We start from the raw sequence: 14,915 nt of genomic DNA on the forward strand, positions 1-14,915 counted from the left end.
AAGTCATAGCTATTGCTGATGTCTATAATCTTAACATGTGTTGTTGCTGTGCAGCCTCTCCCCACAGCTCCACTCCAAACGTCAGCTCCGTTCACCATGCAGACTCCAGAGGCTCTTTAATCTCTACTGACTCTGGGAACAGCCTGTTGGACAAAAGCAGTGACAGAACCAACTCTCTTGAAAAGGTATTAGCAAACAAACTATATTTTTTATATTGTGTATTTTAGACTTTTTCATGAATAGCTTTTTGTGCGTTATACCAGCGCTCTCACTCTACCTCTCCTTGCATTGTAACGCACCAGAAAGAGAAATTTCGGAGGCATTCGGTTAATGTACCTGTGCTCCCTGCGGGCACGGACGACCCAACTCCAAAGCATGCCCCTAAACGCATCACCATGGACTTCTCCCTGCTTTCTCTTTTTGATAAAACAGGGCTGAATGGACAAGCTAACTCATCCATACAAGTATTTATTACTGAGGTGACCTTTTTGCTGTGAACTAGAGATTGTACAGATCCCATCTGAACTGTGACACAAGATTGTTTTATATGATTGTTTTGGGCATTTGTACAATACAATACAAATCTCCTCTTTCAGAGTGTCCCACATCGGGGAGTGTGTGTGTGTGTGTGTGTGTGTGTGTGTGTTTTTGCCTTCGGTCTCATCCACTTTCTAGTAAATATATAGTTTTACATCGTCGGTTTGATGTTGCTGCCTTTTCCGATAAACACATTTTTCTCCGTAGTTTGAGCTATATTTAATCTTTCCTGCCCTTTCTGAACGGTTACTATTTATTTTCCCTCAGAACCAGTGTGCCTCGACCCTGGGCAGCACCATGCTTCGCTGTGACAAACTGGACAGAGATGAGATCAGAAACCTACTCATGTGCTTTCTACATATACTGAAGAGCATGTCAGAGGGTACAACTACTAGTACTACCTCACTGATTTTTACACTAATTTTTTTCTAATAAAATAAAATCTCGTCTTCAGAGGCCCTTTTTTCATACTGGAACAAAGCAGCTCCCTCAGATCTAATGGACTTCTTTACACTTTTAGAGTAAGTTTCAGCAGCTTTAATGTATATTTGATTGCACTTTACTTTCCAGCATAGTTCTAGCATGTCCAATAGGCTAAAAATAGCTTGGTAACTGGTGTAACAAACGAAGGATAAATGCATTTTGTGGCTCAATTTTTGTACTACCGTCCTTTGTAGTCTTTTTAGGATTAGATGGCTTGGATTAAACATATTACCATAAATGTAATTACAAATTGATCCTATTACCATGTCATTATTGCGCTGGTCTAGGTCTACCATATAAACGCCAAAAAAATTGTGTTTCTTGCAGAGTATGCCTTCATCAGTTCCGATACATGGGCAAAAGATTCATCGCCAGGTAAAAAAGAATATACTGCATTGTAAAACAATATTTTAACCCAAATTGGCTTATGAAATCCCATTGATGCATTCTCAAATGGTTGGTTTACTAACCCCGGCCTTTTTTCTTTATTATTAATGCTTCTGGCAAGTTATATTTTATTAATACCTCTGCCCTTGGCTCTCTCCTGCATGGGTAAGATGATGCATGCTACAATACAATGTCTTGGCTTTTATATACTTACATTTAATTCATTAAATAAAATAAAATTCTAAATACTAAAAGTATTTTAGTCATTTTAATTTGTCTTATTGACCCCCACAGGAGCCAGGATGGGACAGGCATATTGACTCCAGATAAGAAGTCTTTAACTCTGCCTGTGTCTCGAAACAGGGCGGGGCTTCTGCATGCACGCCTGCAGCAGCTAGGAACACCCGAGAGCGCACACACCTTCAACAACAGTAAGCACTTTAACAGATGCTGAATGAACCTTCAATAAGTTTATACTTCTCATTTATACTTCCTCCCTATTTGTTAATTAGTCCACTTCTTACTAATTCTTTATAAGAGATTGTTAGTGTTATCAACTCAAACAAACACAGCACTGATTGGTGTAAATATGATATTTACTGCCTTGATAAAGCCCTATCTCTCTGTGACCTTCTGTCTGTGTGTGAAGTGTACTCTCACGCTGAGGCTGACGTGAGCAGCCAGTGCCTGCTGGAGGCCAACGTGTCCACGGAAGTCTGCCTCACTGTGCTGGACACTCTCAGCATCTTTATCATGGGCTTTAAGGTAACAAGAATAACTAGAAAATCTGCAATGGCTGAAGCCATTGCTGGAGTGTCTGCGTCTCTCCCTCTCCCCCCATCTCCCCCCCCCCCCCCTCTCTCTCTCTCTCTCCCCCCTCTCTCTCTCTCTCTCGCTCGCTCGACTGGCTCCGTCCCAAAATTCTAAAGAATAAAGCCTAAAGAATAAAGTCTACCTCTCTCCCCCTCTCCCTCCCTCCCTCCCTCCCTCCCTCTCTCTCCTCCCTCCCTCTCTCCCTCTCTCCCTCTCCCTCCCTCTCCACAATAGAAGAACATATAGTGTTTGCGCGTGATGACGTCACGCAGACGCTATATGTTCTTGTATTGTGAGTGATGTCACAATTTTTTTATTATTATTATTTTTTCCATTCCTCCTTCTCCCTCCCTCTCTCCCTCTCTCCCTCTCCCCCTCTCCCCCCTCCCTCTCCCTCCCTCTCTCTCTCTCTCCCTCTGTCCCTCTCCCCCTCTCCCTCTCCCTCTCTCCCTCTCTCCCTCTCCCCCTCTCCCCCCTCCCTCTCCCTCCCTCTCTCTCTCTCTCTCTCCCTCTCTCCCTCTCTCCCTCTCCCCCTCTCCCCCCTCCCTCTCCCTCCCTCTCTCCCTCTCTCCCTCTCTCCCTCTCCCCCTCCCCCCCTCCCTCTCTCTCTCTCTCTCTCTCTCTCTCCCCCCCTCTCTCTCTCTCGCTCGACTGGCTCCGTCACAAAATTCTAAAGAATAAAGCCTAAAGAATAAAGGCTAAAGAATTCCGCAGACACTCATAATGCCCAAATTCATTTAAAATGGGGGAAAAGTACTAATACTTTTGATAATTCTGTAAAAAGTACAAGTTTTTCAAATGTCAAAAGTAATAGCACACGTACTACTGTGAAAGCGATCACAATGAGGTATAACATGTTGAAATCGGTTGAAGCGGTAAGGAGTTGAAACTGGCTAAATGGAAAATCATGGAAAATATAATAATAATAAAAAATTGTGACATCACTCACAATACAAGAACATATAGTGCCTGCGTGACATCACGCAGACACTCAATAAGAAAGACAGAAAGAATAAAATAACAATGAAGTCTTAAAATAAATCCTGTACTTTAATTGGTGATAAACAGATAATATATATTTTGTTACTGTGGCCTCCAGACACAGCTGACCTCTGACCTTGGGCACAACCCTCTCATGAAGAAGGTATTCCAGGTTCATTTGTGTTTTCTGCAAATTCCACAATCTGAGACAGCACTCAAGCACATCTTCACCTCCCTCAGGACTTTCATCTATAAGGTAAAAACATACTACCAGGGCTGCTAAATTGTGGGAAAAAGCAGTCATACTGGTAATTGTTTGGGGAATAATTCAAATAACTATTTTAATATAATTAGTGTGTTCTGTTCTGTAATTTTATACTAACTTTGAACACTGGGTGTGATTAAATCATCCAGGATTTAAATGTTTTTGTATTTGTTTTTAGTTTTCAGTTTTGATTAGTGCAAAAAATAATTACTATGGCACAGCCGTATATTCACCTGCCAATACCTTGGTATTAAACATTTGTCTCATAATTCTTGAATGCCTTATTTTTCCATGCAGTTTCCCTGTACGTTCTTTGATGGTCGTGCAGACATGTGTGCCTCTCTGTGCTATGAAATACTCAAGTGCTGTAACTCCAAGCTCAGCTCTATTCGCAGCGACGCGGCCCATCTGCTCTACTTTCTCATGAAAAGCAACTTCGACTACACGGGCCGCAAGTCTTTTGTACGAACACACTTGCAGGTATTCAATCATGTTCAAAAAGCTAGCATTCTGCAAAGTAATCGAGATATTTGACTAAAACAACTTATTTTAAGGTGGTCATTGCTGTGAGTCAGCTGGTTGCGGATGTAATTGGTATTGGTGGTACCCGTTTCCAACAGTCTCTGTCCATTATAAACAACTGTGCCAACAGTGACAAGAATATCAAGGTAGCTATTATGTCAAAATAAAATAAATACACACAAAGGCCTATAACTTGCGTAACTGCATGCATGTTGTTCTAAAGCACACAGCGTTCCCATCAGACGTGAAGGACTTGATGAAGCGCATTCGAACAGTGTTGATGGCCACAGAGCAGATGAAGGAACACGAGAACGATCCTGAGATGTTGGTTGATCTTCAGTACAGTTTAGCCAAGTCCTACACCAGCACTCCTGAGCTCCGCAAGACCTGGCTGGACAGCATGGCACGTATCCACAACAAGAATGGAGATCTATCAGAGGTAGGATCATTTACTCTCTTAACTCTTGCTTAACTCTATTCAAAATTCAAGTACTCTAGATTGCATTTGTTACTTTTAAAATAATTTGGCATTTTTCTGTATCCAGGCAGCAATGTGTTACGTACATGTGGCAGCTCTCGTGGCTGAGTACTTGTGGAGAAAAGGTAAAAGGAAAATGCATTCACGTGCACACTTTATTTGCTTTTATTGTTCTTCCAGCTTCAGAATTCAAATAATGAGTCAGTAGTTTAAAGTTAATCTTGTAGAAGATAATTATATGTCCAAGTAATATCACATATGACTGACCGTGGCTAAACCAGTTACAAGTCTACCCGGAGACATTGAGTTATTCACAGATTCTGAAAGTGTGAATTCAAAGCTTTCCAATGATGTCTCACTCATGTAGATCTGATAATATTTGAGTAAGTTGTGGTCATTTGAATGTATACAACTCTCAAACCCATTCACTGAGAAAACGGGGCTCAAAGTTTCTCACCGGAGTGAGCCCAGAGTCACAGGGGGGCTAATTTGCATCTCATTGATAAGCCCTCCCCCCTGTCACACTGACACCACCTCCCCCTACAGCTGTCACTGAAGACTCAAGAGGAGTGTTGTTATTGATGGTAACTGGACTTGAATCAGAATTAGAAGTTACTATATTAAAATGGAAATACTTGGATTACAAAAGGCCCTGAATAGAATCAAAGAATCAGAATGAGAATAGGGTTCATTGCATTTGTCGATAAACATAATTCACAGGTGATTCAGTGCACCAACAATGGTGCACTGAATGATTCAACACAAACAACAAAAGATAAGATAAGATAGCCTTTAATGTTACAACGCAGTAGATACAGGGGAAAGGACAGATAACTTATAGGAAGTTTAAAAAACACTCTTAATAGAAGAACTCTTATAAACAGATGCCTGGGCCAGGTATACGAACTGCAACGGGTCCATGGCTTTGAATATATGAGATAATAGATATGATATGTACACCACCAGAGTCCAATTACATCAGAGATCACATCCTCATCCTCTTCTTCGTCTGTGCACTCTGTGCTGTGACTCTCGGCTCTTGGCATCAAAGCTGTAAACAAATAACAGGACATTTAAGAAATGGCTAACTATTTTCACATAAAACATTCATTAACATTATAATCATTATAATTATTATTTTTTTTTTAACACAATGTGAGAGTTTCAATATAAATACCTGAAGTTCTGATAACTCTTGATCTTTGGAAGCCGTCTGAAGAAGGGACTCAGATGCTTCTGCCAGTCCAAGTTCTTGACAAACACTTTGCTATCCGCCGTTCCAACAAGCTGTGGGATATTGAGGCGAGACTCAGGAGAGCTGTTTTCCACTACCTGATGACAAGGGCGACACTGTAAAAAAATGAGAACAGAAGAAACATATCTTAAGCAGAGAGCAGCACTGAAGTTTTGCCAGGCTAATGTTTACACATTACAGTAGTCAAATAATATAAATTAACCTCAGCGATGTCTTCCAAAATGTCAACCCTAGTCTTCATGAATGCTCGCTTGATAAGTCCAAAGCCGCAATCAGGGGAGAATTTGGTGTGGCCAGCAATGAGGAAGTGGATGTCCATTGTGTAGTGAAGCTTGGCCCCGTCTGCAGAGGGTTGGACGGAAAGTGTATCTGTAGTAGACAGAGAGAGAGAGAGAGAGAGAGAGAGAGAGAGAGAGAAAGGAGATTAGATTAATACATATGACATTTGATTAAGACGTATATGTCTCTATAATTGCTATTCTGCATTATCACTATTATTACTACCTGCTGTGCAAAGTCAAAGCTGTAATGCATCCTGATGTCTTTGCTTGCTGGCGGTGAGGGTCCAAAGACAGCACATTAGATTCTGTTGTAGAGATCTGTGCGTGGCCTGCAGCTTCTGATGTGTGGGAGAAGCTGTTTCCACAGTGATCTGAAGCTTGATGTACAAACTGCAGGCTCACCTTAAAAACAGATGTTGCTTATGGTTAATTATACTCTAATCATTAAAACATGAAAATCACCAAAATAATGTTTTACACTTACCACGCTCCTTAGCAGACTTCACGTACAGACAGGTCATGTCAGTCAGGGTGTCTTTGCCAATTCTGAAAAGGGGAAAAAAAGGATTAGGGTTAACAGTAATATGGGAATAACACGCTTCACAGATAACAGTTCACATTGTGACGTTAACGGTGTATTTAAGATACAATATCTCCGCGTTTGGCGGAGATATTGGGACATCTGCCCTCGGCTAGCGGGGCTAGCTAGCTCACTTGAGATAACACGGCTCGTAAAAGCAAAACACTTGCAGAACAGCACACCAAAACATAAACATACACTCGAGTTTAAAACCGGCGCACATTAAAGTGATTAAAAGCGGGTGTTTTAGTCGCAAAGCTTACCTGGTTCAGCCGTCCTGTTGTCTCTCCCAACACCGTGCACAGAGAGACACACAGGAAGCTGATAATGGCCAGGCAAGCGCGTGATTGGTTCGAGTGACGCAGTGCGTGCGTGACGTGCAACGTACGTAAGCCACGTGACCAGAAGTGGTATCGGGAGTTGTAGTTTTTTTCTCTTCCCACGCCGAAAAATAACCCGATAACATAGCAAAGTTTAGCTTACAACTTAGCTCCGAATAGCTGCGTTTAGCTCCAGGCTGTGGGGCTAACAGCCGGTTTAGCACCATAAAACACACACAAACATAACATAAACAGTTCCGTTGCAATGTAGTCCAGGAAATGTAAGCTCTGAAGACTGTGCTCTGCAGACGGTCTGGAGTAATGAGAGGAAAACACGGAGCACGCAGCTGCCATGCGGATCACAGCTGATTGGTGGAAAATGTAAACAATACGTTGGCTAGAAAAAGGTGACGCCCCCCCAGGAGAGCAGGAAAAAGACCCAAAAACTCCACATTTTTAACAGCTTAATGTATACGTTTAAGACAACCAATAGTGTTATCTGAAGCACACAAGGGCTTATTCATAACTTCAACTAGCACATTCTGCAAAAAAATTTAAATCACAAATTTGGGGGAAAAAAAGTAAAATGCTGTTTTTCTCAGTTTCACCGAGGCCGACATGGTCCGACAATTGCGGCGGTGGGGCACATCTGTACTGTGTTTTATTGCCTAAAAGCAATACATACCAATTTGGTATGTATTGCTTTTAGGCAATAAAACACAGTACAGATTGTCAGGAACCCTTTGCTTTCTCCCTTTGACTAGTCCGAAGTTCAATAGTTCATGACTGTGTTAAAAGCAAGGCATTTGAAGATAAGATTTTAAACCGGAAGATGAACTAAAGGAACTGGTGTACAAAAGGCAAACAAGTCAAATACAGTACATACAGCCGTACAGAATACCCTGCTTTGTTGCTTGTGCTGCCATAAAAGACGAATACATATGGGTTTATAACTATATTGTATATGCAATTGTGGATATTCATTCCAGTTGTTTTTGCCAGTGTGTAAACTATTTAAAATGTATGTCAATAACGTGTCATTCAATAATGGGGACAGCACCAACAAAAGGCATTAGAGTCTCCTTTAACTCATATATATACTGTGTCAATATTTCTTAGGCATGTTCAGACAGGGCTGCGCCGCTTTCCGAGTCATCACCCCCAACATAGACGAGGAAGCGGCCATGATGGAGGATGTAGGAATGCAGGACGTTCACTTTAATGAGGTTTGTCAAAGTTTTCTATCTCAATATTTGTTTTATAGGCTCAAATCATTGATGTGGAAATGAACGATAAGCCAAGACTCGCGTATGAGACAATAACCGTGCTCTTATCAGTATAAACAATAATCAGTTGTCAATGCAGAAAATACAACTACTGCCTAATGACTTTGATTCCACATCATACACACTGGGAATGTAAAACCGTTCTAGAGAGCTCATTTGCTGTTAAATACAAATAAAATGTAGAAATATTTTTAATTTGGAAATAATTTGTATTTAATTACTTTACTACACTTTTTTCTGCACTTAAGCTTGGCAAAATCTTCCTAGAGCCTGATAGCCATATGAAATTGAAAGTGGTTGCTACAAAATGTATGTAATTTTATGAGACTGTCAACAGAGACTTTTTCCCTCCCATCTGTTTTATGGAGTCAATGCACTGTTGTCGTTTTATGGGGACAACGTGCTCACTTCGGGCTCTACTGGACAAATAGCAGACACATGAAAGATGATGGTCTATATTTGTGTATTTTAGGAGGTGCTAATGGAACTGCTGGAGGAGTGTGCAGACGGACTTTGGAAAGCAGAGCGTTATGAACTCATCGCAGATGTCTACAGACTTATAATTCCCATCTATGAACAGCGTAGAGACTTTGAGGTTTCATTATCAACCATATTTATCTAAAAAGAGAAACAATTGCTACATTTTTGCCTTATGCTTTTTAACTAAAATAAATATTGCATTACAGAAACTGACACATCTGTATGACACATTGCATCGAGCCTATACCAAGGTCATAGAAGTGATGCACTCTGGGAAAAGACTGTTGGGAACATACTTCAGAGTGGCCTTCTTTGGACAGGTAGATACCATTTTAAACCTAAATAGACTTTCCTAGTTCCTAATAGACAGGGAGTAAGCATTTATCTTCAGACATTTTTAAATCAAATTTCTAATTGTACATATTAGATTCATAGTTAGAATGATTATTAATGATACTTATATCATATTCTTATATTAACAAAGTTCTTTTTGTGTTTTCTTTGCTAACCAAGGCTGCGGTAAGTGTACAAGTATTCTGTAGTCAGTATAATGGGCATAGGCAGTGCACTGCATGGTGTTTGGGCTGGATTTCAGGATTTGCTACAGTAGTTTGCACCAAGGGTAAAAAAACTGATTATTATTGCTTCACCTAATTAAAAATGGCTTCACTTCTGGGATCCTCTTCTGTACACATCTGTTATCTCCTACGTGGTCTCTGTACCTATACATATATTTAGTACTAGATATTCAATATTTCTAACGTGAATATGGTCTTTTGCATTTTATTTTCCTTATAATTTATCACAAAGTGGTGTCTTATGTCTTGTATTCCATTTGTTTAAACAAAGCATCTACATCTGCTAATATTGTTTTTTGTGTAAGCATGTTTTGTGATGTGTCTTCGTGTACATCTCCCCAGGGTTTCTTTGAAGATGAAGACGGGAAGGAATACATCTACAAAGAGCCTAAGTTCACTCCACTTTCTGAGATTTCCCAGAGGCTGCTGAAGCTTTACTCTGACAAGTTTGGCCAAGAGAATGTCAAGATAATACAAGACTCTGGCAAGGTGAGATAGAAGAGTTTGACACAAAGTTAGCATTTCTTTGTAATCCTCCTTGCAGTCAAAAATATTCCCATGTAACTTTTCTGGAGAAAGCGGCTTGTCTCCATAGAGATGTTATTGCTTTTCCTGAAATATTCATCATTGTAGTTTTTATTAGTGTAAGCAGGGACCACCTCTACATAGATCTGACTTGTAACCTGGCCTGGTAGTGTCACCTTTATTGCCATACTGTAGAACATTCCATGCAACAAAATGTAATTATGCTTTGTATATGTGATTTAATTATTTGACTTTGTATTTTTGAACATTTACAGAGTAATACTCTGTTTGTACTACCACTAGTAGTAGTATTACTACTGTAAAACTACTACTAGTAGTAGTAGTATTACTACTGTAATACTTCTTTTGAAACCAAATTTCAAAGTGATAAGTGAGACCAAGAGTAGGGCCTACTCAAAAAAGGAAAACAACAACAACAACAACAACAACAACAACAAATATTGCCTTGTAAATATAGTAGGGTGCTATGTATTTACCACCCAAAATTCTTAATTTTACAGGTGAACCCAAAGGATCTAGACTCAAAGTATGCTTACATCCAAGTTACCCACGTCACCCCTTACCTGGACGATAAGGAGCTGGAGGACAGGAAGACTGATTTCGAGAAAAGCCACAACATCCGAAGATTCGTTTTCGAGACGCCTTTTACCGTGTCGGGAAAGAAGCAGGGAGGAGTGGATGAGCAGTGCAAGCGGAGGACCATTCTCACAAGTATGTAGACACTTATTACAGAGTAGCATTCAGCGTTTTCAAATGAAAATGCTAATATTCTTATGTCATTTTAGCCACCCACTGTTTTCCATATGTGAAAAAGCGTATAGCAGTGATGTACCAGCACCAGACTGACTTAAGCCCCATTGAGGTGGCTATTGATGAGATGAGCGCCAAGGTTGCTGAACTTCGCCTGCTCTGTTCTGCGTCTGAGGTTGACATGATAAAACTGCAACTAAAACTACAAGGCAGCATCAGTGTGCAGGTGAAATAGCATAAGAATTAAATTAATTTTCAAGGAAACACAAAAACACACAATACATAATTTATAAGGTTTTCTTATTTTGTTAGGTCAATGCTGGACCACTTGCTTACGCTAGAGCTTTTCTGGATGATAGCAGTGCCAAGAAATATCCGGACAACAAGGTTAAACAGTTGAAGGAAGTCTTCAGGTAAACAGCATTAATAAATATACATTTGTGTCCGCTCTTGTTGGTGATAATGTTATTCTGTCGCCCCCTGAAGGCAATTTGTAGATGCCTGTGGTCAAGCATTAGGAGTGAATGAGCGGCTTATCAAAGAGGATCAGCAGGAGTACCATGACGAGATGAAAGCTAACTACAGGGACCTGACCAGGGAGCTGTCCAACATAATGCATGAACAGGTAGAACAATCAAAATGGTGGACATCAATAAACCAATAGGCCCTTTTCATGAGACCGCCCAGCTAGTTCTGGTAGCCATAATAGTGCGGATCTTCACTTCCCGTTCCATTCTCATTGGGGAATTAGTCTTGCTAAAATAAATACAAATTTAATACTTCACCAGGGAGTTCATAAAAGGTGCTTTTTTGTCTCAAAGCTAAAAAAAAACCATAAATTAACTTAAATATAAACAGACAACTTAGTACATAAACAAAAAGTTAATAAAATGCCAAGTCAATTGTTTGTGTTGTTATCGGCTTTTTGTCTATCAATTATTGATTTATTTTAGCAAGACTCTGCACTTTAACGACAACCAGAACTTAACGGGCAGTATCGTGAAAAGGACCTATATCCTGTAAAATCGTATTAACTAATCATAAAACATTTTCTATATTTCTGTGCTGGCCCGTGCAGATCGGAGGGTAAATCTAATTTCATTTAACCACCTAGTATATCTTCCTTTATGCATACTATTACATTACCTTCACAAGCTACTAATCATTGTTTATTGTATAGATGAAATGTATAAACTAATTAACTATTTGTTTTTTAACCATCTTTCTCAGATTTTCCCTGTAGAAGATGGCTCCCAAAATGCCCTGTCTGACTCAATGGGTATCTTCAATGCCATCAGTGGCACTCCGACCAGCGCCAACCCACACGGCTCCACCACCATTCTCTGATATCCAGTCGCCTACAGTGATTGGACCAATCACCTGCCAATCAAATCATTTATCACTTTTATTTTCACCCTGGAACATTCCAACAGCTGGAAAAAGGACAATTGTTTCCTATGGAGACTTTTAAGAAGGTGGGAGCTGGACTATAGTATATTTCCTACTTTGTCTTGAGCTTTTTTTTAATCTGGATGTTACTGGACACATGTAGTGACTAAGCAAAATAAGCCTGCTAAGAGTCAGTATGTTATCTAAATTACCCTGGCCTTTCCCTGTAAACATCATACAAACAAAGGCTGTGATACATGGACCTTTTTAGTATTGTGTCTCTCTATTGTAAATGCATAATGTTTTACATTTACATATTCCCCATATTTTCCATATTCTTCCATTGGTTGCGTGCAGTGGATTTTTTAAAAAAACTTTTTGATTAACTTGTTGCTATTTTTAAGCCAATTGATGTTTGTTTTGTAAAGCCAAGCAAAGCAAAGTACATCATTTCAATCTATTTTATGTAAAAAAAGAAAGAAAAGAAATGTGTGCAATATTGTATTGTTACCAAGGCGACAGTACTACCTATGCTCTTGCCAAAGACATCTGAACAGACTGCAATGCAAGGCTAAAAGTTTGCAATTCCTCATGTTCATAGACAAATGCCTTTTATCACAATTAAAGAGATAGTTTTACTGCTGGTTGTAAATGTGGTTATGACTTATAAATACATTTTAAAAGTATAATTGCTGTGCCTTTACTGTGTTTCACTCATCAAACTACAGTATTATTTTTGTTAACCTTTTTGTCAACTTCAGAGTTGTTTTTGCTTGTCTTGTATTGTCAAGTATTTAAGCTCAGGAAAAGGACAGATATGTAGGTTGGTTCTGTTAAAACTATTCATAATCTTTAGCTACAATGTTATTATTATGTTTTTATTACAAGTGGCACAGTGGATAGTCATACTCATAGAACACAGTCACACTCATAAAATGCTGTCACACTTATAGAACACAGTCACACTTAAAGAACACAGTCACACTCGGAACACTGTCACACTCACAGAACACAGTCACACTTAAAGAACACTGTCACACTCACAGAACACAGTCACACTTAAAGAACACTGTCACACTCACAGAACACAGTCACACTTAAAGAACACTGTCACACGCAGAACACTGTCACACTCATAGAACACAGTCACACTCAGAACACTGTCACACTCACAGAACACAGTCACACTTAAAGAACACTGTCACACGCAGAACACTGTCACACTCATAGAACACAGTCACACTCAGAACACTGTCACACTCACAGAACACAGTCACACTTAAAGAACACTGTCACACGCAGAACACTGTCACACTCATAGAACACAGTCACACTCAGAACACTGTCACACTCACAGAACACAGTCACACTTAAAGAACACTGTCACACTCACAGAACACAGTCACACTTAAAGAACACTGTCACACGCAGAACACTGTCACACTCATAGAACACAGTCACACTCAGAACACTGTCACACTCACAGAACACAGTCACACTTAAAGAACACTGTCACACTCACAGAACACAGTCACACTTAAAGAACACTGTCACACGCAGAACACTGTCACACTCACAGAACACAGTCACACTTAAAGAACACTGTCACACGCAGAACACTGTCACACTCATAGAACACAGTCACACTCAGAACACTGTCACACTCACAGAACACAGTCACACTTAAAGAACACTGTCACACTCACAGAACACAGTCACACTTAAAGAACACTGTCACACGCAGAACACTGTCACACTCATAGAACACAGTCACACTCAGAACACTGTCACACTCACAGAACACAGTCACACTTAAAGAACACTGTCACACTCACAGAACACAGTCACACTTAAAGAACACTGTCACACGCAGAACACTGTCACACTCATAGAACACAGTCACACTCAGAACACTGTCACACTCACAGAACACAGTCACACTTAAAGAACACTGTCACACGCAGAACACTGTCACACTCATAGAACACAGTCACACTCAGAACACTGTCACACTCATAGAAAACAGTCACACTCATAACACTGTCACACTCACCCCCCCCCAAAAAAATCTGCCAATCAAAAACACATATATAACAATTTTCGTTGGATTGATTTGTCAATTCCAAAATAGTGTTTGGATACATAGATGGGGGTGCAAAAAACTCCGCAAAGCAAAAAAAAAAAAAAAAAGATTTTGATTTTTTTAATCCAGAGGGGGGCGCCCCCCCTGCAGTGCCGCCCCAGGCACCCGCCTATACGGCCTAGTGGAAGGGCCGGCCCTGCTCGGAACACTGTCATACTCATAACACTGTCACACTCATAACACTGTCACATTCAGAACACTGTCACACTCATAGAACACTCACACTCATCAAACACAGTCACACTCAGAACACTCACAGAACACAGTCACACTCATAGAACACAGTCACACTCATAGAACAATCACACTCATAGAACACTGTTACACTCATAGAACACTGTCACACTCATAGAACACAGTCACACTCATCGAACGCAGTCACACTCATAGAACACAGTCACATTCATAGAACACTGTTACACTCATAGAACACTGTTACACTCATAGAACACTGTCACACTCATAGAACACAGTCACACTCATCGAACGCAGTCACACTCATAGAACACAGTCACATTCATAGAACACTGTCACACTCATAGAACACTGTCACACTCATAGAACACTGTCACACTCATAGAACACAGCCACACTCAGAACACTGTCACACTCAGAACACTGTCACACTCATCAAACACAGTCACAGCTCAGAACACAGTCACACTCATAGAACACAGTCACACTCATAGAACACTGTCACACTCATAGAACACTGTCACACTCATAGAACACAGCCACACTCAGAACACTGTCACACTCAGAACACTGTCACACTCATCAAACACAGTCACAGCTCAGAACACAGTCACACTCATAGAACACTCACACTCATCAGACACAG

At 40.2% G+C, this 14,915-nt stretch overlaps 1 protein-coding gene across 2 annotated transcripts in view; it reads left to right on the forward strand.

Moving 5' to 3' along the window:
- LOC140372450 (dedicator of cytokinesis protein 9-like) overlaps positions 1–12,620 on the forward strand; it is a 34,532-nt gene extending 21,912 nt beyond the window's left edge. For both annotated transcript variants that reach the window (XM_072459583.1, XM_072459666.1), the window contains exons 33-52: positions 55–185; positions 805–919; positions 992–1,058; positions 1,348–1,395; positions 1,702–1,838; positions 2,057–2,172; positions 3,320–3,457; positions 3,764–3,946; positions 4,021–4,134; positions 4,212–4,427; positions 4,534–4,591; positions 8,022–8,128; positions 8,661–8,783; positions 8,875–8,988; positions 9,589–9,735; positions 10,293–10,503; positions 10,578–10,768; positions 10,855–10,955; positions 11,029–11,167; positions 11,773–12,620. In XM_072459583.1, the coding sequence (XP_072315684.1) occupies positions 55–185; positions 805–919; positions 992–1,058; positions 1,348–1,395; positions 1,702–1,838; positions 2,057–2,172; positions 3,320–3,457; positions 3,764–3,946; positions 4,021–4,134; positions 4,212–4,427; positions 4,534–4,591; positions 8,022–8,128; positions 8,661–8,783; positions 8,875–8,988; positions 9,589–9,735; positions 10,293–10,503; positions 10,578–10,768; positions 10,855–10,955; positions 11,029–11,167; positions 11,773–11,889 (2,573 nt within the window). In that variant the 3' untranslated portion in view covers positions 11,890–12,620. The remainder of the gene's footprint in view (positions 1–54; positions 186–804; positions 920–991; positions 1,059–1,347; positions 1,396–1,701; positions 1,839–2,056; positions 2,173–3,319; positions 3,458–3,763; positions 3,947–4,020; positions 4,135–4,211; positions 4,428–4,533; positions 4,592–8,021; positions 8,129–8,660; positions 8,784–8,874; positions 8,989–9,588; positions 9,736–10,292; positions 10,504–10,577; positions 10,769–10,854; positions 10,956–11,028; positions 11,168–11,772) is intronic.
- Positions 12,621–14,915: the final 2,295 nt, after the last annotated feature.

The sequence above is a fragment of the Eucyclogobius newberryi genome, unplaced genomic scaffold (assembly GCF_026437365.1).
Source record: "Eucyclogobius newberryi isolate DKJ021-1_F unplaced genomic scaffold, fEucNew1.0.hap1 SCAF_1, whole genome shotgun sequence".
Taxonomy (NCBI): Eukaryota; Metazoa; Chordata; class Actinopteri; order Gobiiformes; family Gobiidae; genus Eucyclogobius; species Eucyclogobius newberryi.